This window comes from Larus michahellis, chromosome Z (genome assembly GCF_964199755.1).
Source record: "Larus michahellis chromosome Z, bLarMic1.1, whole genome shotgun sequence".
NCBI lineage: Eukaryota > Metazoa > Chordata > Aves > Charadriiformes > Laridae > Larus > Larus michahellis.
In genome coordinates this window covers 2968626-2991134 of record NC_133930.1, presented here as the reverse complement: position 1 = coordinate 2991134, position 22509 = coordinate 2968626, and the positions used below count along the sequence as shown (strand labels likewise).

The window sequence follows — 22509 nt, the reverse complement described above, 5'->3', positions numbered from 1 at the left end:
ACGTGGATCTCAAAAAACTGAATGATAAGAGAGGGGAATGAAACATTACGTGCAAAATGAAGTGCCTGAAGGGGATTATTCTTTACTGTACCTACACAGTGATGAGTTCTGAAAGAACTGTTACTACACAGGGACGAGATCTTGGAAAAACTGCGGCCAATTCTCTGAAAATAAGAGTTCAGTGATTATCCACAGTCACGAAGGAAGAGGAAATTAGTTATTGGGTATTATGGAAGGAACTATGAATAGAAACCATCCTGCTTTATAAAATCAGCGTGGCGACTGTATCTTGAACAGCGAAATCCCAGTAACCCTAACTTACTAAGATATATAAGAAAGAGGAAAACAGATACTCTGTTAGAGGAACACTTAGTTTGCTGCCTTATGGCAGCTGTTGTGTTTTTCTTTTTTAATCCATACAAACAGCGCTAAATGTTGCTGCAGTCGTTAAAGAGACTGCATCCATAAAACCCCCAGGAACGGTGATTAACATACTTCAACTGTTATCCACCAGTTGGAACAACACTTGCCTTGACCTGAATTTCTTGCTAGGCTGGGCAGTCAGGTTTTGAATAACCTCCCACCTTTCACAATCGTCACAGCTCGTGCCAGTGTAGTGACAAGAAGAAGTTGTAGATAAGCAATATTTTGGCAGTGGACAGAGGATGAGGAAGAGTAAAGGCTAAAGTCTTTGCTTGTATTATTTGTATACACAGCACAGTACAGGCTATGGAGAAGCGCGCGCTGTCTCTGACACGGGATATATCCAACTACCGGTGAGTATCTAAGGCAGACATCTATATCAGAGCAAGCTGCAAGTTCCTCTTGACGGTACAGCAAGAGGGGAGGACTTCCAGTGAGTAGAGCCAATGCAGATCTCATTTCGTAATCTACACTATGTCAAATGATTCGTAACTTCAATCCCACTGCCTGCGAGAGGCAAGACAACTTCCTCAGATGTGCACTCCTCAAATTAGCTAAGAACAGCCCCACTTGAAGTGACTCAAGACATACAGACAATACTGTTAGAGGAAGTTGAGAAATGAGTTGCTGTATGTATGCAGTTACCGTGCAGCAACACGGTTAGATGCAACTCCCACCCCTCTTGGAGGGCTGGCAGATTTGCTAGAGTTCTCTAGAAACTACCTCGTAAACACCAGTTATTCCTCAGCCAGGAAAAACAGTCTCTCCAAAACCCAACACTGACTTACCAAAACTAACAATTCTCAGTGGGATTTACTTTTAAAACAAACAAACAAACAAACAAACACCAAGCCCTTTTTTTTTTTTCTGTTATATTTATTGTTCTTTAGGAGGCACAACGGAAATTTCAGCTTTCGCTCATTTTCTTTTCCCTTGCAAAACAGCAGGGTACAGGTCATAGCCCTCAATCCACAATCAGTATATACTTCAGAAGGTCGCCAATTAAATTTTCACATCTCCTGATGATAAAAGAGGCACACGTGCCAGAGAGCAGCAGTAGCTGAAATAAGAACGGTTTAAGCCATACTTGTTTAAAAAGCTGCTCTGACTGCTATTTTAAGGCAGGTTTGGTGAAAGTTTGACAGGCAATTTCCTCAGGAAATGAAAAGAATTTTGCCTACAGAAATACATTAACTTTGATTGAAAAGAGGCTTTTAGAAAACACTTCATCAGTGTGAAATTAAATCGCTGTTACACTTCCTTTAGTTAGAAAGACATTAATCTTTTTGTTCAGAATTCAGGCTTCTCAGCTATTCCTTTACCTTGCAGGAACGGCACAAAAGGAAGGCAGGTAGTGATGCTTTATTGTCACGAAAGGCAGAAGTTTCTCAGGGAAGCAGTAATTCAGGGAACACTGCAGTCTCCAGAATCTCTCAGGCTGCGTTCTCGATGATAACAGCAATACCTTGTCCACCGCCAATGCAAGCTGACCCAACCGCATACTTCCCACCACGACGCCTGTACGGAAAAAGGAACGGTGAAAATTATTTACATTGATGAAACCGTAGTAGCTGTCGTCCTGATTTTATGAATGGAAATTAGCTATCAGCTAGGTACTACAAAAATTGACATTTTAGACTGTGTATGCTCTTCTTTTTCTAGAAAAAATATCACAAAGCCTCAATTGATGTTGAAATATTTCTCTAGAAAAACCAGGAGTTGCAGGGTCTGAGTCTTTTACCATCTAAAAGATGGTACGTTATATTGTTCTTAGGAATGCAAAATGGCAAGGAATGCCATTACGGGATACTTGTGGTTTCAACACATAATAAAAATGGCTTAAGTAAAATAGAATTTGATTGCCAAGGTAGTTCTTAAAAGCTAAAGTTTTCTACAGCCGCAGTCCAAGAAACAGTTTTCTGCAAGGTGCAAATTAACTGAGGCTTTGTGGTTGAACGCTAACATAGTGTTGCAAGTACAAGCAAAAAGATACAGTGATCTCTGCCCTCAGGGGGGGAAAAAAAAGGAAAACTGAGATTAAAACGGTGCTAAGCATCTCAAGCAAACCAAAAGAGTCACAATTCTGAAAATGAACTGAAGGAGAAAGAAGATGACGACAAAGCCTTTTAAATGCACCCTGTTAAGAAGAGCACAGACTTTTCTCAGAGGCCATTTAAATAAAGGAAACCTTCCTGCTGACTACTGTGGGCCTGGGTGAGATTTAGAGGAAAAAAAAAATAATCCTGTAATGATAACAGAATGGAATAGGAGGCAAACTGCAGGACCTGGACTACAGCACAAAGGCAACTAATTCGTACAGCAACCAGCACGTGTGGGAAGTTTTAAGCCAGTGAACTGGAAGATTTCAGTCACACAGTATCCACGCTAAAAATCTTTTGCAGGTGTAAATACATCAGAACTATATTCAGCAGCAGCAGCTATCGGCTACATACATACCTTAATTCATGAACCAGATGAGCTGTGATCCGTGACCCTGAAGCACCCAAAGGATGGCCTATAGCGATGGCACCTCCGTTGACATTGGTTTTTTCAGGGTCAAGGCCCAAAACTTTTTCCACAGCTAGATACTGAGGTGCAAATGCCTCATTCACCTAAAACGCCAGAGAAACAATACAACTGTTCACAACTTTCAGCTTCATAAGCTTTCAGCAGCGTGTGTGCACACGAGATTAAATGAGGTGCACTTCCTCTCCAGGTCATTTTGATTAAGAAAAATATTAAACATTGTGTTTATAAAAGCGTTACCTTGGACAAAATACAAATTGTCAGGCCAACCCCATGTAAATTCAAATCCTTCTGGCACATGTGATACAAAATAAGTACGTAGTATATTCTATTTTTAAAAAGGCATAGTATATTCTGATTTACTGTGTTCACGAAGAGCGTGTTTCTCTGACTAAAAAAGGCCTTGTTCACAAATGGAGAAGCGTGACTAACCTAAAACAGTAACAGTCCAGCCAACAGAGTAAAACCTCATGTCACATGAGGCTATTTTTTGTTCCATGGAATGCTATCACGCCATTTGCAATTTCCACGTGCCTGAGATTTTTGTAATGACTGTGCACCTGTGTGGTGGAAACCAGATGGTCAGGCGGGCCAGCTAAAGTAGGTGGGCTCCAGGCATGCAGAAACACCCACCTTGTGATGATGGGCTACACGTACGAGTAGCATGTTTCTGCTAAAAAGATCCGGGGTAACCCCACTGTTCATGTTAAAACTCCTTACCTCTATCAAATCCATGTCCTTCAGGGTCAATCCTGCTTTCTTCAGAACCTCGGTAATTGCAGGTACAGGGCCTAGGTGTAAATTGTATACACAGTTAGTTAAATAAAAAAAAAAAATACAAAGGCTTATAAACACGTTATACAAAGGATAGCTTCATAAAGCCTCATCAGATCCCCTCCCATGAGCCCCTGGGCAGCCAATGAATTCTGGATATGCCACTCACCTGCTTTATTAGCTGGTGAGAGAACTCCCTAAAACTGACAACTATTTGGCAGCCTCCTCAACACGCCGCCAGGGAAAGCTAGGAGCGTCACTACTGCTGCACAGCTATGTTGGTAAACACACGCATAGCTTGCAAGTCAAGAGAACTGAAAGTCCCCAGCCAAAGAAAAGAACTTTGCGACAGTTTTGAGGCGCTCTCCTTTCGGCTTATTCTTTCCTCACAATTTGCAGCCTCCGGGTATATAAAAAAGAAAAAGGCAGGCTGTTCTAGAGTTTGCTGGTCATGGGTTTAGTTACGGGTATCGTTGTTTTGGTGTTCTTAATGCAATTTCTCTGAAAATCTCCTAGTCAAAAAAACTAATAATAAAACGTTCCCTGTGACCCAGGTCTCAGCCAACTGAAGACAGTAAGATTATTTTTTTTTGAGAATATTACAGACTTTGGCAATAAAACTGTTCTCTGGAAGAAAGCTGACCTCTACGATGTAGTATAATCCGTTAGGGGAGATTAATCTCAAAGCACAGCTACCTCAAAAAGGAGACACTCAAAGAGAATTTGAAAGGGATAATCAGATATGAGCTTGTAGGACAAAGATATCAAGACGTTAGATGGTAGCTGATCATCAGACAAAAAAACCCCAGTCCTAAAACGTTAACAATCCTAAATGCTATCTCACTACCAAAAAAAGGTGTTGAAAACTCAAAGCTCGAAGAATAAAAAACACAAAAATAAGTAAATGATTGAAGAGACAGAAAAATTAAAAGAAGAAAGGGCTCAGTTCAAAGCTCAGTGGATTATTAGAAAGCCTCAGTCAGCTTAATACTAGATTCTAAATGCATCTCATTACGGAGAGGTTTTAGTATGCTTGTTACGCGTGAGAGTAATGGGAGGGTCTCATGTGGACAATACAAAGACCATTAATGACAGCCAAGTAGACTTTTCCCCCCTCTTTTCTCTCTCTTTTTTTTTTTTTTTTTTTTTTTTTTTTTTAAATAATGAATTCTCGTCCTAGACATTGTGAAGCAGGACTCCCTATCACTATCAGAATGCGAAAGGGCAGTTGCTCCGTCTGAGCTCCTCTTCTCAGATCTGTTGCTGTCATGTCGATGAATCTCATCTGGTCCTTTTGACTTGCTGGGGACAAGCTGCGGCGCTAAGGAGTTACGATACTAACTGTTTCCCCATATAATTTATGAAGTTTTTAAACAAGCTAAAAGAGTAGCCTGACCTAGAAAGAATGGGCTAGTTTAGAAAGCACAATGACAGCATGAAGTCTAGCGAAAGAAACCCTCCCTCTACATTTGCTTTGAAGGTTGTGTTAGTCAGATAGTCTGATCAAGAAAACAAATCTGACAATGCTTCATTTGCATTTCTACTGACACATGGAACCAGTCCACAATGACCCCTCCGAGCAGAATGGCAGAAAGGAAAAGCGATGCTGGGACACAATGCTGTCTACAAACTAAACAGAAGGGAAAAATCCTGGGGTGTCTGCATTGGCTTTGAGGGTTTGTTTGCGTTAACAGCTACTTGATTAGGAAGCAGAAATTATGGGTCTAAAAAAAGAGAAGTAGTTGGTTTGCCAAAATAATACCTGGACAGATGTGTATCCTGGAATCCAATCTTAGCTTGAGCAACTGAGTAACTGCTGAGAGGTGTACACCTAGGCAATGCTCTTTCAGGAAAAGCTTACTAAAGGGAATTTCAGGAGAAAAGTGTTTCTAAAAAGATTGAGAGAGTGACTATTTTCTTGCGTTACTAACACAGAGAGTAAAAAAGGGGGAAAAAAAGGTGCCTGTGGGACGATAGTTCAGTGCTAATTCTACACGTCAGGCCCTGGACATATGTTTTCAGTCAAACTGAGGAAGAAGGCAGTCCCTCTGCGTAAGAGGGATGGACTGATGCAGCGGAATGAACAGTCTCTCTGTAGTAAGCCACGCAAACGTCTTGAGAGCTACCCAACTCAACACACTGCAACCTCCCTTTCTTTCCTTTATAATGCTCAACACAAGAATATTATAATGCTGCTTCATGCTATGAAATAATGTCCTTAATTGCAACTTACCAATGCCCATTATGGAAGGGTCACAGCCAGATGAGTGATAGGCTACTATTCTTGCCAGAGGAGTAAGATTGTGCTTTTTAAGCGCTGATTCACTGGCGATGATGACTGCACCAGCTCCGTCACACACCCCCTTGCAGTAAGAGAGAGAAGCATTCTTAGTGGAGAAAATAAAACAAACAAAAAACCCCCCCACTTGAAACTAAATATGCCCCTCAAAAAAAGCTTGATCCAAGACACTACTATTAACGTTTAACAGACAATTGCATTGGCGTTCATTCAAAACAACGAACCACAATCTTTCGCTATTATGTGGACTATTAAAGAAAGTTAAATATAGATGTTTAATTAATTTCAATGTTTTAGAAAAGCAAAATACATTTTTGCCACTTAAAGTCTCCCTTACCCTGGAAATATCATTCTGTAGACTCACAAGGACACTATTAATATTGGATAACGTATGCACTATTAATTATAAAAGATACTTTACAGACACCCATACTTACTGTGGCTATGATCTATTTTAGGCAGGAATTCAGATTATATGATCACAGTGACCCTTCTGGCTCAAAGAACATTAATCAATTGATTAGGATAATGACTGTAAGAGGAACAGTCTGCAATGACATGCTGCAAAGCACCCAGTCCGCCCTGGGTAAGAGCGCAATGTGGTTTGGACAACAGACGATACGAATTGCGGCACAAAGATGAGCAGCAGCAGCATGGCCCGTATTATAATGCATGATTTGTAAAGCAAATCTTCAGTAATTATTGAAAGTAGAATGGCTAATTCTACATAGCTGCTGCAGGTATCAAGTGCATAACTCAAGACTGAGGAGGACGTGTCAATGCCTCAGTAAAAGAACAGTGACAATCCCCAGAAGCAAATTTTAGGACAGAGGAGCAGACTGAAGGAGCCCCTGCCATCTTGGGGCTGGAACAGTCAACCAGGGCTGTTCAACTGCAGAATTAGAAATCGCTTTCATCAGGAGACACCGCTGACAGCCATCAGTGGCCAAGCTGGACATAAATACAGTGACAATAAATTTGGAGAACCTTAGAGGTGACACTTGCACGACACAAGGCTTTGACGTACTCACTGAAGCATTCCCAGCAGTCACTGTTCCATCCTTTTTAAAGATAGACGGGAGCTTCGCCAGTTGTTCCAGAGTGGTCTGGGGTTTTGGGTGCTCGTCCTTTTGCATACTTTCTTTCCCCTTTTTCGTTTTCACTTCAATTGGTGCCATCTCAGCATTAAAGTAACCAGCATCATGAGCTGCAACCACAAAAAGGAAAATAAAAGGACTCGGATAAAAATATCGAGCTGATTGCGCAGCATGACCAATAATCCTATTTTCATGTGCACACAACTTTTGCTCTATTTTAACCAAGAGTTCAGGGACAGTACTGTTTATGCTTTATTTTGCTTAAATAGGCTGGCTGGTGTTTTATTGTTTGTTTGGTTTTTTTTAGAAACTGGGCAAAAACTCTACAAATAGATTCCCAAACTTCTCCAAAGAAAGTCTCAAATATTGAAGTGTTATTTCAGCTATAAATAATTGAACTCATATTTTATTTTTTTTTTTAACCACTAGATTTATTTTTGGTATACATATCCCTGTATTTTTGCTTTAGTCTACAGGTCTGCCACTTATCAGAGGGCCAAGAAGCTGCAAATCTCGCTCAGAGGAACGTGGAAAAAAATCCTGAGCCACGTGTTCCCTGTCGATAATCAGCGTAAGCTATTGTATAAAATCTAAATTCCTGTCCAAGCTGCTCCTCCACAGGATCTCCCAGTCAAGTCATGATTTTAGAATGGGATTCAGCTGCCTAAACAACCTGAGACAATTCAAGACACTGTAGATATCATCTAAGATGCCCAAAAGAGCATCTGGCCACATCACCTAAGGTGACATTAGACACCAATATTCAGGCAACTAAACACTGCCTTTTGTGTCCACAATGTTGATGTGAACACACAGATTTAAAACCAAACCAACTCCTATCTCCCAAAACTGTACCAAGATTCCCAGCCACTTCACGTCATTCCACAAATGCAACTCTAAGGGATTTAAAACTAAGAAACTGAAATTGCCATATCTGACGGTTTTTAGCTACCTCTGAACTTTCTCAATAAATTCTACAAAATCTTCCTTCCTTCCTGATTAGCCACAGGACTCTTTAGCGTGGAATAAGATGAACTGGTTATAACAAGCAGAAACAAAATCAGCAAGGCAAAATCCTAGAAAACAAGAAAGAAGCAAAAGCCTCTTCAGGGGCACGGTTTCTAGCAAAGCCTCCAGGAACGGCAGGAGTTAGTTAACTATGATCAGCAGGGCAGGTAACACAGGATTGCAAAAAGTTACAAAAAGCATTGCTATACCCATTGTAAAAAATAGAAAATCTTCCTTCAACAGTAGCAGCTGTTAAAAAGCACCATCATTAGAACGTTAAAGTATGCTTAGATCTTGCCTTTGTATGTTCAGCTTTGGGTTGCAACGTATGGTGAAGTCCCAGGGTGATCATTATATGTTCTACTGTTTACACCAGCAACTCACAGTAATCTGTTACCTCTGAATTATGGCTTTGGCCATGTAAACCACCCAGAGAACAGTTGGAACAACTATCCCCTCTTCAGATTCCATCTGCCCTAACTGTTCAAAGGTTGTAGAACAGCATATGATTTGCAAAGGAAAGAAAAAGGATTTAGATCAATTATAGCATGGGCTGGCATGCCAGAAGGATGCGGGTCGCTGTGGGAGAGGACTGTTCTGGCAGTGAAGTGGAAAGAAAGGAAAGGAGTCATGTCCCATGCCTGGGACAACGCTGCTCTGCTGCGGGGAAGAGAAGGACAAAGCATCCCAGCAAAGGGGCACCAATCAGCCACATTCACGAACACGAATCCTGTTCAGGCGAGAGGTGACATGTGACAGGCCAACGGCATTTGCTGCCTGGACAGCTGTTGAGTGTCCGCTAGGAAGACGCAGCAAGCCAGTGGACACCGACTTGCTACTCACCCTGCTGACAGGCACAACACCTGACTCAGTATATTCAAAGTCAACCCCCCAAGGAGTGGGCTGCTTGCATCACAAGGCAAAAAAAACCACGAATTACAGTATCTGCAAATCAAAAGACGAATTACACCAAGACCCACCAGCTACACAAAACTTAAGAATACTTTAAATCACTGTTAAAAACTGACTTGAAACTAGTATCATACAAACACTTCCATTCCTAAATTTACTAACCAGCTTTGCATCTCTGTTGCGTTTTGAATGCGTATCGGTCACAGTCCTCTCGCGTGATGTTGTACTTTGCAGCAAGATTTTCAGCTGTAATCGCCATCGGTATTTTAACATGCGTGTCTGTTAGGGCTGCCCACAACGTGTCTTCCAACTGCATGGAACATTACGAAAAGAAAATTATAAAGCACAGAGATATTAACATTTATTATTGACAGTTTCTAATTATTCAGCAGCCTCTTGGAAACTAATGTCTCTTTGTAAAATTAAGTCAGGTTACCTACAGATATTTTATTTAATTTAGAACAAAGCAGTATGCAAGTTCTTGTGTGTTATTTCAGTTAATCTACATTGTGCTCTAGCGTGGTTCTTTCCACTCATATGTGGCCCTGAGAGATTTGGGAAAAGCCTATGATTCTTAGCTTTCCAGCATATTTCACTGCATGAATTATTTATTAGAGACTTATGAGAAAACACACCTGTCTTCCTCGTTACTAAGAAGGAAAGGTGAGGAACAGCCAAAAGGCGCAGCAGCCTATTGATTCTTTGGCTTTTTATCTACTGTGAGGTAAAATCACCTTACTTGAGTCAAAGGTTTCTGTGGTTAAAACACCTCAGGTGAGAAAATACCCACGTCTGACTTCAGTTAACCTGATAAAGCCAAGCCCAGTCAGTTCAGATGGGGTTTGTCATCTCTCTGTTACCAGTAAAGTTCGGCAAGATAAATCACTCATTCACCTGCGACCGTATAATTCAATTATCTTCATGATAAGAACTCAGCGGCACCTATGGAGACTCATTGTTATCAGCCACCTTGTGAAGGTGTTCTCTGTAGGAACTGAGGCTTGGCCACAGTGCCACACAAGAGTCACAGAAGAGTCAGGCACGCTTCGTATTCGCCGTCATCATCGTGGAAAAACAGCACAGAAAAAACCCCAAAGGGCTGAAACACTGAAATACCCCAATTTAGCATTTTGATGTCGGTTATGACCCACTGAGTAAATGGTAATTATCACAGCAGAGCTGGGTCCTGCTGCAAAATTCCCCACGGTATTCACTAAGGATTTATCTTCAGAAGAAAATGCAAAAATAATTAATCTGTCAATGGATTTAACTTCAAGTTCCCACTTTTAAATTTGACAGATGCTTACAACTTGAAAGTATACATGTTCTTTACCAGTCTCTCTACCCATTGCTACTCTTACTATCTTCACCTAAACTGTGCAGGCCTCTATTTCACAGGCTCTGACAAATTTTTATATTATATACAGTGTTTCGATGGGATGTACCAAGTGAACTAATTTTGTGTCTAAGAGTTTATTGATCATAGAATCATAGAATCATAGAATCATAGGGTTGGAAGGGACCTCTGGAGATCATCTAGTCCAACCCCCCTGCCAGAGCAGGGTCACCTAGAGCAGGTTACACAGGAACATGTCCAGGCGGGTTTTGAATGTCTCCAGAGTTGGAGACTCCACCACCTCTCTGGGCAGCCTGTTCCAGTGCTCTGTCACCCTCAGGGTAAAGAAGTTCCTCCTCATGTTTAGGTGGAACTTCCTATGTTCAAGTTTGTGCCCATTGCCTCTTGTCCTGTCCCCGGGCACCACTGAAAAGAGCCTGGCCCCATCCTCCTGACACCCACCCTTTAAGTATTTATAAGCGTTGATAAGGTCACCCCTCAGCCGTCTTTTTTCCAGACTGAAGAGACCCAAATCCCTCAGCCTTTCCTCATAAGAGAGGTGTTCCAGTCCCCCAATCATCTTTGTAGCCCTCTGCTGCACCCTTTCCAGCAGTTCCCTGTCCCTCTTGAACCGGGGAGCCCAGAACTGGACACAGTACTCCAGGTGCGGCCTCACCAAGGCAGAGTAGAGGGGGAGGATGACCTCCCTCGACCTGCTGGCCACACTCTTCTTGATGCAGCCCAGGATGCCATTGGCCTTCTTGGCCACAAGGGCACATTGCTGACTCATGGTCAGCCTGTTGTCCACCAGGACTCCCAGGTCTCTTTCAGCTGAGCTGCTCTCCAGCAGGTCTGCCCCCAACCTGTACTGGTGCATGGGGTTGTTCCTTCCCAGGTGCAGCACCCTACACTTGCCCTTGTTGAACTTCATAAGGTTCCTCTCTGCCCAACTCTCCAACCTGTCCAGGTCTCTCTGTATGGCGGCACAGCCTTCCGGTGTGTCAGCCACCCCACCCAGCTTGGTGTCATCAGCAAACTTGCTGAGGGCGCACTCTATCCCCTCATCCAGGTCATTGATGAATATGTTGAAGAGGACTGGACCCAGTACTGACCCCTGGGGAACACCACTCGTCACTGGTCTCCAACTAGACTCTGTGCCCCTAATCACAACCCTCTGAGCTCTATCTTTCAACCAGTTTTCTATCCACCCCACTGTCCATTCATCTAACCCACACTTCCTAAGCTTCCCTATGAGGATGCTGTGGGAGACCGTGTCAAACGCCTTGCTTACGTCAAGGTAGACCACATCTACCGCCCTCCCCTCATCTATCCATCTAGTCATGCCATCGTAGAAGGCTATCAGATTAGTCAGACATGATTTCCCCTTGGTGAATCCATGCTGAGTACTTCTGATAGCTTTCCTTTCCTCCACGTGCCTTGAGATGACACCCAGAACGAGCTGTTCCATCATCTTTCCAGGGATGGAGGTGAGGCTGACCGGCCTGTAGTTCCCCGGCTCCTCCTTCTTGCCTTTCTTGAAGACTGGAGTGACATTGGCTTCCCTCCAGTCCCCAGGCACCTCGCCTGTTCTCCAGGACTTTTCAAAGATGATGGAGAGCGGCCCAGCAATGACTTCTGCCAGCTCCCTCAGCACTCTCGGGTGCATCCCATCAGGGCCCATGGACTTGTGAATATCTAGATGATCTAATTGGTCCCTCACTCGCTCCTCCTCAACCCAAGGGATCTGCTTAACGTGGAACAGGAATTCAAATGTGGTTTTGGAAAAGCTACAAAACTGGCATGCTTAACAAAACTGCCTGAGCCTACTGTTTTGATAATGTGTGAGTACTGGATAAACGCTTTGAACAACTAAATCGGGATCTAATCTCCAATAATTCCACTTGCAAGGATATAGTGACTATGGGCCCAATACTTTATGTTGCTCTGTAAAAATGACTTTATTCAGAGAAAAAAAAGAAGTAAAAAAAGTACTATACCTTGAGTTCTGCTCCTAATCTGGTTCCAAATCGAATGTTTCGAACTGCATACGGAGCCTGGCTCATATTTTCAGCTCCACCACACAGAACAACTTCCGACTCATTCAGGCAAATTTCCTGTTAACAGAAAAACAAAACAGACCTAGGATTTAGTCTGCTGTTTTTGTAAGAGAGTAACAACTGTTTTAGAAAAAGACCTTGTCACCTACAAAGCCACACACAGAGAATGAATTCAGGCTTAGCCATGTGTATTATTTACGAAGGGTTTACTCTTTTATTAAGATTGGGGTCTGCCTCTTTCATTACGTGTTCCTTCTTCCTCCTTTCAGCCAGGAACGATGGTATCAATGAGGGAGGAAGGGAATATGAGTGCACGCATATGACGGGACTGATGAACAAAGCCATCAAACATCTGCATGCTTGTGTGGTTAGGTTCACAGATGGCTGAGTGCTTTTTTTTTTTTGAGCTCCCATTCTTCTCAAAAGGAACACAAATTAAACCTCAAAGCCTTGTGATTCTAAAAAAAAAAAAAATGGGAGGTCATTTTAGAAAACATTAGCCAGGTAAGCTGCGAAAAGAAATCGCCAGAATGCACTAATTCATCATTGACAAAGTGCACAGAACTTAAAAGCCCTAATTACTAAACGCACCATCAGACCACTCAAAAATTCTGCTTCCTTAAAACAATTCACTCAGTTGGACAGTTAAGCTTATTTGTGTACTGGAATGGAAGCAGATAAAATTATCTTCACATGCATTTGAGACGACTAGTTAATAATTAGTACAACTGATTTATAGTAATACGTGCTGAGATGCTTCCTATAGTTACCAAAAAACTTGGTGCACATTTAAGCAGCTCAGAATAGAAGCTGCAGCTTTGCTGTGTGCCAGAGAAATACAGAAACATCAGCTGCACTGATGAAATGCCACCTTTGGAAGAGACCTCCCAACCACACTTTCAAAATAATGGTCAAATTCCCCAACAGATTTTTGCAGTGTAAACTAATGTATGTACGGGCTTTGAAGAAAGCACTAGAAAAAACAGCCAGATGGATATTACTGTAAATGTGTAACCTTAACTCTACATTGTCTTCCACAATTTTTTCCTTTAGAGGATCAGATCTAAAATAATTGGCCAGCCAACGGGAACTTTTTTAAAAAAACACCTATGTGGTTGCTCAAATATTCATAACATACCCTTTCATTTTGTAAAGTCTAGACCACTGCTAGTCATAGACCACTGCTAGTCATAGACCACTGGTCTGTATGAACAAATGAAACAAAAATCACTGTACCACTGTACCAACTTACTCAGCGGTTTTGGCCAACTGCTCAAAAGCAGTTGATTTTCTTCTATTTTAGAAGAAGTGACGCTATAGATTAGCTAACCCATGAGAGGGTCTGGATCTTTGAACAAAAAGACGCTTAAAAATCACAGGTTGCTGCTCACATAGCTAGGCGAGAATATAAACAATGAGCAAAAGATGAAAGCTTCCTGCTGTGGGTCTGACGCCCAGTAATTCCAATTCGTGCAAACAGGATCACAGAATGCAACTATTGCACAGCTGAGCTCTGTTTCACTTGTTGCATTCCTTATATTAAACTCAAAATAGCTAGAATGATGATTTTTAAAACCAACCACAAAATATGGCACTGTGGAGGCTGAATTCTTGCACAAAACCATGCAGGACAATAGAAGTCTCTACCAGTGGTAGCTAAAAATCCACGATAAGACTCATCCCAAACACAAAGTACACGTTTCTACACACGTTTCTTCTCTCACGCTAACAGTCTGATAAAGGTTACAACTAATACAGAAAAACAGAACTTTGTACCTGACATCCACTGGCAATGGACTGGAAACCAGAGCCGCAAAGTCTGTTGACAGTGAGGGCTGGAACTGGGACAGGAACTCCCACACGTAAACCAACATGTCTTGCAATATAAATGGCATCCGCGGCGCTCTGCGGACGGAACAAATAGGAGGTTTTGTTACACTCTAATTTCTTTGGAAAGTAAAAGTCTTGAGGAAAACTCAGAATGGTGTAATTGTAGCACTGATAGAAGACAGCGTATGTTCAACAGAAATCCTGCTAGCCATAAGAAGCACTTCGATTCACTTCGAAAGGACACCATGATCAAAAAGGGCTAAGGTCTTAATATCCATTTTAAAGAAACTCTGTGTCGTAAAGGCTAGGCAACAGGCCAAAAATAGGACTACAGATGTTAAGACTGAAGTCAACAACTTAATAGTCTTATGTTTTCCCTTATCCTTTACTTTCAGAACACCACACACACAATGGACTGAGATAAGACCAAATCCCGCCTGGCAAGCAGCAATTATTTCAAGGTTAAATAAAGTTGCTCAGACTAACAGGGAAAGACCTCCCCCAGAAAACAGACTGTGGGAAATGTGGAGGTGCCACTGCTGCTTCATAACCACTTTGCGAAATTTCCTAACTGTGCTGTTCTAATTGGACACCGGCCCGTTCTAACAATGAAATCTCGTTTCTCCAAAGCTTTGCAAAGATGGTTCTCTATCATTTCTATATGAGAAGCAAAGTACCGCACACAGAGCAGTTTGCTTCAGAACCCACCACTTTAATACACCAGGCTCCAACATGAGATGAAAGAAAACTGATTCGGCTTCTGCACTTCAACTACTGAGTCAGCAGATGATGGCGAGCACAGAACAAAAAATTATAACAGCACTGCTAGAGGTTTGTAATGGATCTTTTCCAAACAGAGAGAACACTTATGCTCTTGGGGATCATGCCCTAAGCTAGCACGTATTATAAAGAGAAAGTTCTGTGCACAATCCTACTTTCCAATACAAGTACAGAAAAAAAAAAATTTAATCAAGCCACCTCTCCTGAAGAAGGGGAGTTTAAAATGGTCATACATTCATAGTTATTTAAACTTCATCATACAATACTTGAAAGGAATCTAGGACTAAAAAAAGAAAATCTATGAGGATGGGGAATTATGAGGCAAAGGAAAAGAAATATTTCAACGTGAAAATACTTTTTTTTATTTATTAGGAGAATGCTATTTTTTATGTGACAGCATTACAAGAGATTTGGATGCTACAGTATTTTTTCTCTAGGCCACAAACAGTTCTTACAAAACCTAAAAAGTTGAATACAAGAAGCTGAGATGGTAGCTGTAGGAAACAGAAGAATCAAAAGCTGCTCTTTTGGCTGAAAATCCTTAAGAAGGATTACTGCACGTTTGTTCGCTTATTGTGAAAATTGCCAGGTATTTGTTTCTTCTGCATCCTTGAAATGCTCAGTGCAAAATAAGACTGCCAACCCTTAATAACAGTGAAGTCAGAATACAAAACTAAACCAGAAACACTCTTTACTGTCTTGCCTAAAACAAAGACCTTAACCTAGATGTGGATAACTGCAGTTTTGCAATGGTGGTGCCCTGAATACAACAGCAGCTACATCATAACATCTTTGGAAAAGATGTGATCGTCCAAATATCTCTGTCAATCAGGGCATGTATCCTTCCAGCTCAAAGTAAACTCATATTCACTCGAAAAAAACTCAAGGGAAATGGATTCAAATGAGTTACAGTCTCCAGAAAGAAAAGGTTTTATTCAATCCAGTGAAAGCTCACTGACCATTGAGCTACACAGCTCGAGCCATTAAAATAGGAAAAACGTACCAGGGACTACCAACTAACCATTTAATGAACCCACTTTTTTTAGATCAGGTAGTGTAAACTACCTTTGGTACTGAGCAAAGCAAGCTCAGCCCTGCTCCCAACAGCATCACAAATCATGCAGGGTATGTCCCTTAAACATGAACACGAAACACTACACGATAAACGCTACCTGCCCGTTCCATCTCCACCCCTTTGGTTTATTCTTGGTTGCAGAGCAGAGGTAACTATCTATAGGACCACACCAAAGGAGACGACTGAAATAATCACCGACCAGCAAATTTTCCATGCAACCAACCTGCATGACACTGCCAACGACGACGCTGTCAATCATCTCAGGAGAGACCTTGCCAGCAGCCAGCGCGGCTCGAGCAGCATGTTCTGTCAGATCGGTGGCTGAGATGTCCTTCAGCAAACCTCCATAGGTCCCGAAAGGAGTTCTCTTCGCTGCAACGATGAATACACCTGCAAAAGAAGCAAGAGTTATCCAGATAGGAAGAGTCTAACAAACAGAAAACCACCAAGTCAGCCTCAACTGGACCACATCCTAAATTCACAAATAAATATACACATGTGAAGCCACGCCGTTCAAGACAAATAAGGATATAGCAATACTTTAGACTGGGAAGGTATGCAGAATGAATGGATAGAAAGAAAAACTGGGAAGATTCCAAAAATACCTCTTTTCCACAAAGAGGTTTGAAAAAAACCCAGGCAGTTTGGATACCAGGCAGAGAAAGGAGGCCGACACACCACATCGGACATCAGTGCTAGTGCACTAAAAGCATGAAAGTAACACCCATGAAATCCCACAGTGGACATCCGTGAAATAATCAGACGAGGAACAGTTCTTCTAAGAAACAAAGAGGCCATTCCCTCATCCTGGAAAAATCAGCAGGTTTTGGCTTATACTCCGAAAGTTTTCAATAAGAATAAAAAAACCCCAAACAATAAAGCAAAACAAAAACCTGTTTTATATGCATTTTAACTTTGATTCCTTTAACTTAGGAGGAAAAATATTCCCTAATCAAAACCTTCATGCTATTTCCAGAATGACATAGGTCATCTAAACTGGATTAGCATCAGCCTTCCAGTTTCGGAGAAGAAAATCCAGTTTTCAACGGCCAGGAGAGCGTGTGCAAGCACGTGTGTACAAATGCATTGGCCAGAAGTAGCTTATATGAATTTCAGCTTGGGAGAAGCGACCTCTGGACCAAATCGAACATCTACTGCCTGCCGGGCACAGCGGCTCTCTGCTTCTGCGGGCAGAAACGCGCAGGAAGCAGCCCGTGAACTTTCCCCCAGTTGAAGAACAGAGCTGACACCCCCTTCCCTCCAGCGTGCCACAGCTATTTTAAGTAACGCTAGAAGGACAGATACAGATAGAAGAATGGAGGCAAATGAAAATGCCTGTTGATGAAGCTGCTCGTGAAGGCTGCTTTCACGCCCTCTGTTAGGGACCGGGTGATCCACGCTCTTTGGCTGGTTTGTCGGCAGGAGGGTGCTCCTCCGTCTCCCATGTGTTTGGATCCCAGCCTACGTGATTTCCAGAAAAGGACGTTCCAAACCAGCGAAGGTCAAGCCTGCGCCACTGACAAGGACCTGAACGCTTGGGATTTGAAACAGGCAACGAATATACTCAGAAGATGGGAAATACCCTGAAGTAGACTAAGCAAGAACTGGAGCTTAAGGATAGGGATAAATGATAAAACCAACGTGGTTTTCAAAGCCATGAAGACGCAAAAACAGAGTAGCACCCTCACACCCTGACACTGCCCACCGGCTTCTTTCTGGGGAACCCAGAAGACCTTAAAAAGCAGTCTTTGCTAAGGACACCACTGCTGCTCCCTTAAAACACAGCGCTGACACAGTAAATATTCAAAAACTGTGAGAAGCAGAACTTATTTCCTCCAAGGGATAAATAGCTGCTAACTATTCTACGTCCAAAAAGCCCACTCTTCAGGTTTTCAGGTGCAGAAGGAACACCACAATCAGTAAAACCATGAATTTTTAAGGCTTCTGTATATTCAGAGGTCTGAAAAGTGCCAAAGCTGATGCAGCGGGGAAGGTCCTGGACCCAGACTGGGAACTGACCCCTTGAAACCACGCAGTGTGTGCTATACCCACCATCAGTTTTCACTCTTCGTTTAATCATCATTCAATTGATACCAGCAAGTAATTCAATTTACTCGACCGATTTTTTTTTTTTTTTTTTTACTTTGGTTGTACATATTTTTTCAAAAAAAGCTGAAAACTACTAACAGACACAAGGTGTGAACCCCTACAAGGTTTTTTTAACAAAGGTGAGGATGCTTTAGCTGATTTATGTTTATGGAAAACAGGTGTGTTCAATACAGTCGCTGCAGAATTAGTCCCTGACCTCTCTAAGTATTCAGGTGACACGTTTAAATTTAGACCAGTAGTTTTAACTATCCAAAATGTGTTATATTAACAATAATTTATTGGATGTTAAGGTTGAGCCTTCATTAAATCTTAACACCACTTGTAAAGAAAAAGACCCTTAGCTCTTTTAAGGATTATCTCATGTTCCTAAGCTTATCTTCCCTGCAGCAAAGCAGGCCTTGACGCTCATCTTGCCACCACTTGCCCACCTGTCCCTCTGTCCCTTCCAAAATTGTGCCAGCAATAGCCGATTACAAGGCTTTGCTGTGGAGCAGCTCAGGGGCCCGATGAAGGTAAAAGACCTTGTTCCCCTCCCCATTGGCCAGGCTGTTGGTTATCCGCGTTATTTGCTGAATCACATACACCCTGTTGCCTTACAAACAGTCTGGGGGCGAGGATGGAACTTTGCCCTTAAACCTTCCTTTCACAATAATAACGACATCTCTCTCTTTCACCAAGGCTGCTGGCTGCTGCCGCTTCTTCACCACAGCACCACAGGGCCAAAGCATAAATCAGAGCAGATCACACTAACTAAAACTGAAGACTAACACAGAGTCGCCTGAAAATGAGGGGCTAATTTTTATTCGGATCAGTTCTGCGCCTGTGTTCACCTTCTGGCTGCTCAATAAAACAGTAATTTCAGACTAAAAGAGAAGGCTGGACTGAAAAAGCAAGGGAAGAAGCAGCAGCACAACCTGTGTATAAATTATGCTGAATTAAGCTGACCACAGAGCTGTTCTCCTAAGGGTATGTTACTCCAGAGCCTGCCTAATTTTGCGTGATTGGAGAGATGTCTACAAATGCTGGTCCCTCCACAAAACTTCAGGAGGGCAACAAGGGGTGGCTGAAGTCCTGAGAAAGGGCTCTACAGCCTTTGACAGCTCTTCCTAAGTCTCCATTAATTAGCACTGACCTACACGACCATGGCGAGACTTCCAGAGTCTCTGCAACTTTCCAAGGTGATAAACATTGGGTGAGAGCAGAACACTGAATGCATATCACAGACTGGCAGGGGTTGGAAGGGACCTCTGGAGATCATCTAGTCCAACCCCCTGCCAGAGCAGGGTCACCCAGAGCAGGCTGGACAGGAACATGTCCAGGAGGGTTTGGAATGTCTCCAGAGAAGGAGACTCCACAGCCTCTCTGGGCAGCCTCTTCCAGGGCTCTGCCACCCTCAAGGGAAAGACGTTGTTCCTCATGTTGAGATGGAACTTCCCGTGTTCCAGTTTGTGCCCGTTACCTCTTGTCCTGTCCCCGGGCACCACTGAAAAGAGCCTGACCCCATCCTCCTGACACCCACCCTTTAAGTATTTATAAGAATTCATGAGATCCCCCCTCAGTCGTCTTTTTTCCAGACTGAAGAGACCCAAACCCTTCAGCCTTTCTTCATAAGACAGGTGTTCCATTTGGGGGCTAGAAAGGAAAGGTCACTTATCAAACACTCAATTCAAGACATTTTTTAATCTGGTTTGTTTTTTTTTTTTTAACCACCTGCTGCCAAATGGGGATCTGCTATCACAGGTCTGAAACATTCTCTAACCCTCCAGCATTTCTCAAATGCACTTGGTATGAAAATATTTCTTTGTCAGATCCTATTTTGAAGGCCTAAAAAACAATCATTAACCTCCAAAAAAATTAAGGAGCAAGAACAGCACATGGAAAAATATTGTGGCAAGAGACGAGAGGAGATCCTGAAACAGGCACAGAAAATAAACATCAAACAAGTATGGGCAAAGCTGCTCTGTGTTACCCAGCTCAGCAGAGCAACACAGAATTCCTGCAACACTGACTCGACAGGCTTTCAGCCCTGAAACTCCAAAACCGTGACTTACTTACACGTAGGTTATTATTTAGGTACAGTCTGCCAAGTAGCAAAGGGCTGTCCAATACGTAGAAAGCCCTATCACAATAAAATTTAACTTTGATTTTAAACAAGACAAGGTATTAAAGGGCATATTTACCTTATGCCCTATTTATCTTATGACCCGCTCAGGGCCAGGGGGGTCCCTGCCCAGGGCAGGGGGTTGGAACAAGATAATCTTTAAGGTCCCTTCCAACTCAAACCAGTCTGTGATTCTATGATTTTTTTAAGAGGCAAAAACTTTAAACCACGTAGAGAATAAAGCAGTCCTGTACACAAAACGCTTTTAGGAACCCTTGGCACCTACAAATAGAGATTATCCTGTACCGCTACCGCTAATGCAGGCAGGGGGTCGATGTGACAAAAGAAACTTTCAGTCACTCACACCTCAAGCGTCACCTCAAGTGTCAGTTCTAGTCACTGCACATAGACTTAGCCAATTATCGGACATGTATCCGCACCCTTTGCCGTACGTTTGCTGGTACCACAACGGGCTTAAGCACTGCAGAACATCGAACACAGTATATTCAGTATATATTCAAGTAGGGCTCAGTACAGACCGACACCGAGTCCCCTTCCCCACGCTCTGCCCCTCAACCCGTCTATCGCAGGGATGGCGACAGGGCGGCGACAGGACAGCGGGGAGGAAACCTCCCCACACCCGCCGGGAGGGACAGGGACGGCTTCAGAAGCTCCACGTTGGATTTCCTGACGGACAACAGGACGGGCCCCTACAGCCGGGCCTGCCCCGGCGAGGCCCACCCCGGGCAGGACCGCCGGGCCGCCGCCGCTCGCCTTCCCCTCAGCCCCGGCCCGCCCTCGGGGAGCCGGCCCGGGCCACGGGCCCCCTCAAGGAGCCATGCACTGCTCTCTCCTTCCCCCTCAGGGAACCATGGACCCGCTCTCTCTGTCTCCCCCTCAGGAAGCCGCGGACCCGCTCTCCCTGCCCCCCGCCGGCTGACAGGAGCTCACCCCTCAGGAGCGCCATGGCCGCCGTCTGCCGCCCCCTTCGCCCGCGCCTCACCCGCCGCACGTTCGCCACGCTGGGGGCGGAGAGGGCGGGCAGGCGCGGGCGGCACTTTTAAATTTATTTAAAATTTCATATTTTTTAAATTATTATTATTTCACTTCTACTTGACTCGATTTCTCCTTCCTCAGCCCCGGAAAGGGCGGCGCGGGCTGTGGCGAATCGGCGGCGAAAGAAAAGATGGCGGCGCAGCCCCCGCGGCGTTGCCCTGGCAACGGCGGCCGCGGCGGCGGGAGGCCCGAGGGGCGGCCGGCACCGGCACCGCGACGAGCAGCCGCGGCGGGGACCGGTGGGGAACCGGGGAAGGCACCTGAGACCCGCGGGCGGCGGGCAGGGCGGCCCCCGGAACCCTGAGGGCGGCTGAGGGAGGGTCCCTTCCCTCCCGGGGCGGTCACCCCTCTGGGCCCTGAGGGCCGCTCCCCTCCCTCCTTCCCGGGGCGAAGTCATCCCCTGAGGGCAGGTTCCCTCATTCCTGAGGCGAAGTCACCCCCTGAGGGCAGGTTCTCTCATTCCTGGGGTGAAATCACCTTTCTGAGGGCTGCTCCCCTCCATCCCGGGGCAAAGTCGCCCCCTGAGGGCAGCTCTCCTCACCTCCGGGGCAAAGTCACCCCTCTGAGGGCCGCTGCCCTCATTCCCAGGGCAAAGTCACCCCCTGCGGGCAGGTTCCCCCATTCCTGAGGTGAAGTCACCCCCTGAGGGGAGCTCTCCTCTTTCCCAGGGCAAAGTCACCCCCTGAAGGCAGGTTCCCTCATTCCCAGGGCAAAGTCACCCCCTGAGGGCATGTCCCGTCCTTCCTGGGGCAAAGTCACCCCCCTGAGCACCTCCTCTGGTGTTTTAGTGGAGGTTTGTACCTTGAGCTTCTTCACAGCTCCCGGCTGGCCCAGCGCTGTTCCTTTTCCGAGCTTTCCGACCTTTCTGGACTTGGATGATCTCCGCCATGTCCCCTCTCCATTGCAACCTCTCAGCTGCGCGGAGGGGATCCACAAAAAACACCTTTCAAAGCTCTGCTGGTTAAAACTGCACGTTGAGGCATGATTTATGCATGTAAAACCTTTAGTGGAACCATTCAGACTGTCCAGCAGAAGATGGATCAGTAATCAGTACAAAATTTTTATTTCATGTACAAATAAAAGTTGCCGTGTGTCTTCACTGATGCCATTTTAAGTTGTATAAATT

The 22509-nt window shown here is 44.0% G+C and overlaps 1 protein-coding gene across 3 annotated transcripts; it reads right to left on the bottom strand.

The window, feature by feature from the left end:
• Nucleotides 1-411: 411 nt before the first annotated feature.
• On the bottom strand, nucleotides 412-21497 carry ACAA2 (acetyl-CoA acyltransferase 2). Of its 3 annotated transcripts, none has more exons than XM_074570898.1 (10): nucleotides 21279-21497; nucleotides 16341-16507; nucleotides 14209-14337; nucleotides 12373-12489; nucleotides 9202-9349; nucleotides 7054-7229; nucleotides 5957-6086; nucleotides 3670-3740; nucleotides 2881-3035; nucleotides 412-1941 (listed from the first exon to the last, which is right to left on the bottom strand). In XM_074570898.1, exons 1-10 carry the CDS (start codon nucleotides 21292-21294, stop codon nucleotides 1857-1859), a joined length of 1194 nt encoding a protein of 397 aa, XP_074426999.1. In that variant the 5' UTR covers nucleotides 21295-21497; the 3' UTR covers nucleotides 412-1856. The 3 variants fall into 3 exon arrangements, with proteins under 3 accessions (XP_074426999.1, XP_074427000.1, XP_074426998.1); XM_074570899.1 differs by lacking the exon at nucleotides 21279-21497 and adding an exon at nucleotides 17077-17494 and having other exon boundaries at nucleotides 686-1941; XM_074570897.1 differs by lacking the exon at nucleotides 21279-21497 and adding an exon at nucleotides 16723-17303 and having other exon boundaries at nucleotides 686-1941.
• Nucleotides 21498-22509: the final 1012 nt, after the last annotated feature.

Coding starts and splice junctions, on each gene's coding strand:
- ACAA2 (XM_074570897.1), bottom strand. CDS start 16,915: ATGGCCTCTTTGTTTCTTAGAAGAACTGTTCCTCGTCTGATTATTTCA. Junction 12,490..14,208: donor CCATTGCCAGTGGATGTCAG/GTACAAAGTTCT, acceptor TTCTGTTAACAG/GAAATTTGCCTGAATGAGTC. Junction 7,230..9,201: donor GCAACAGAGATGCAAAGCTG/GTTAGTAAATTT, acceptor TTGTGGTTGCAG/CTCATGATGCTGGTTACTTT.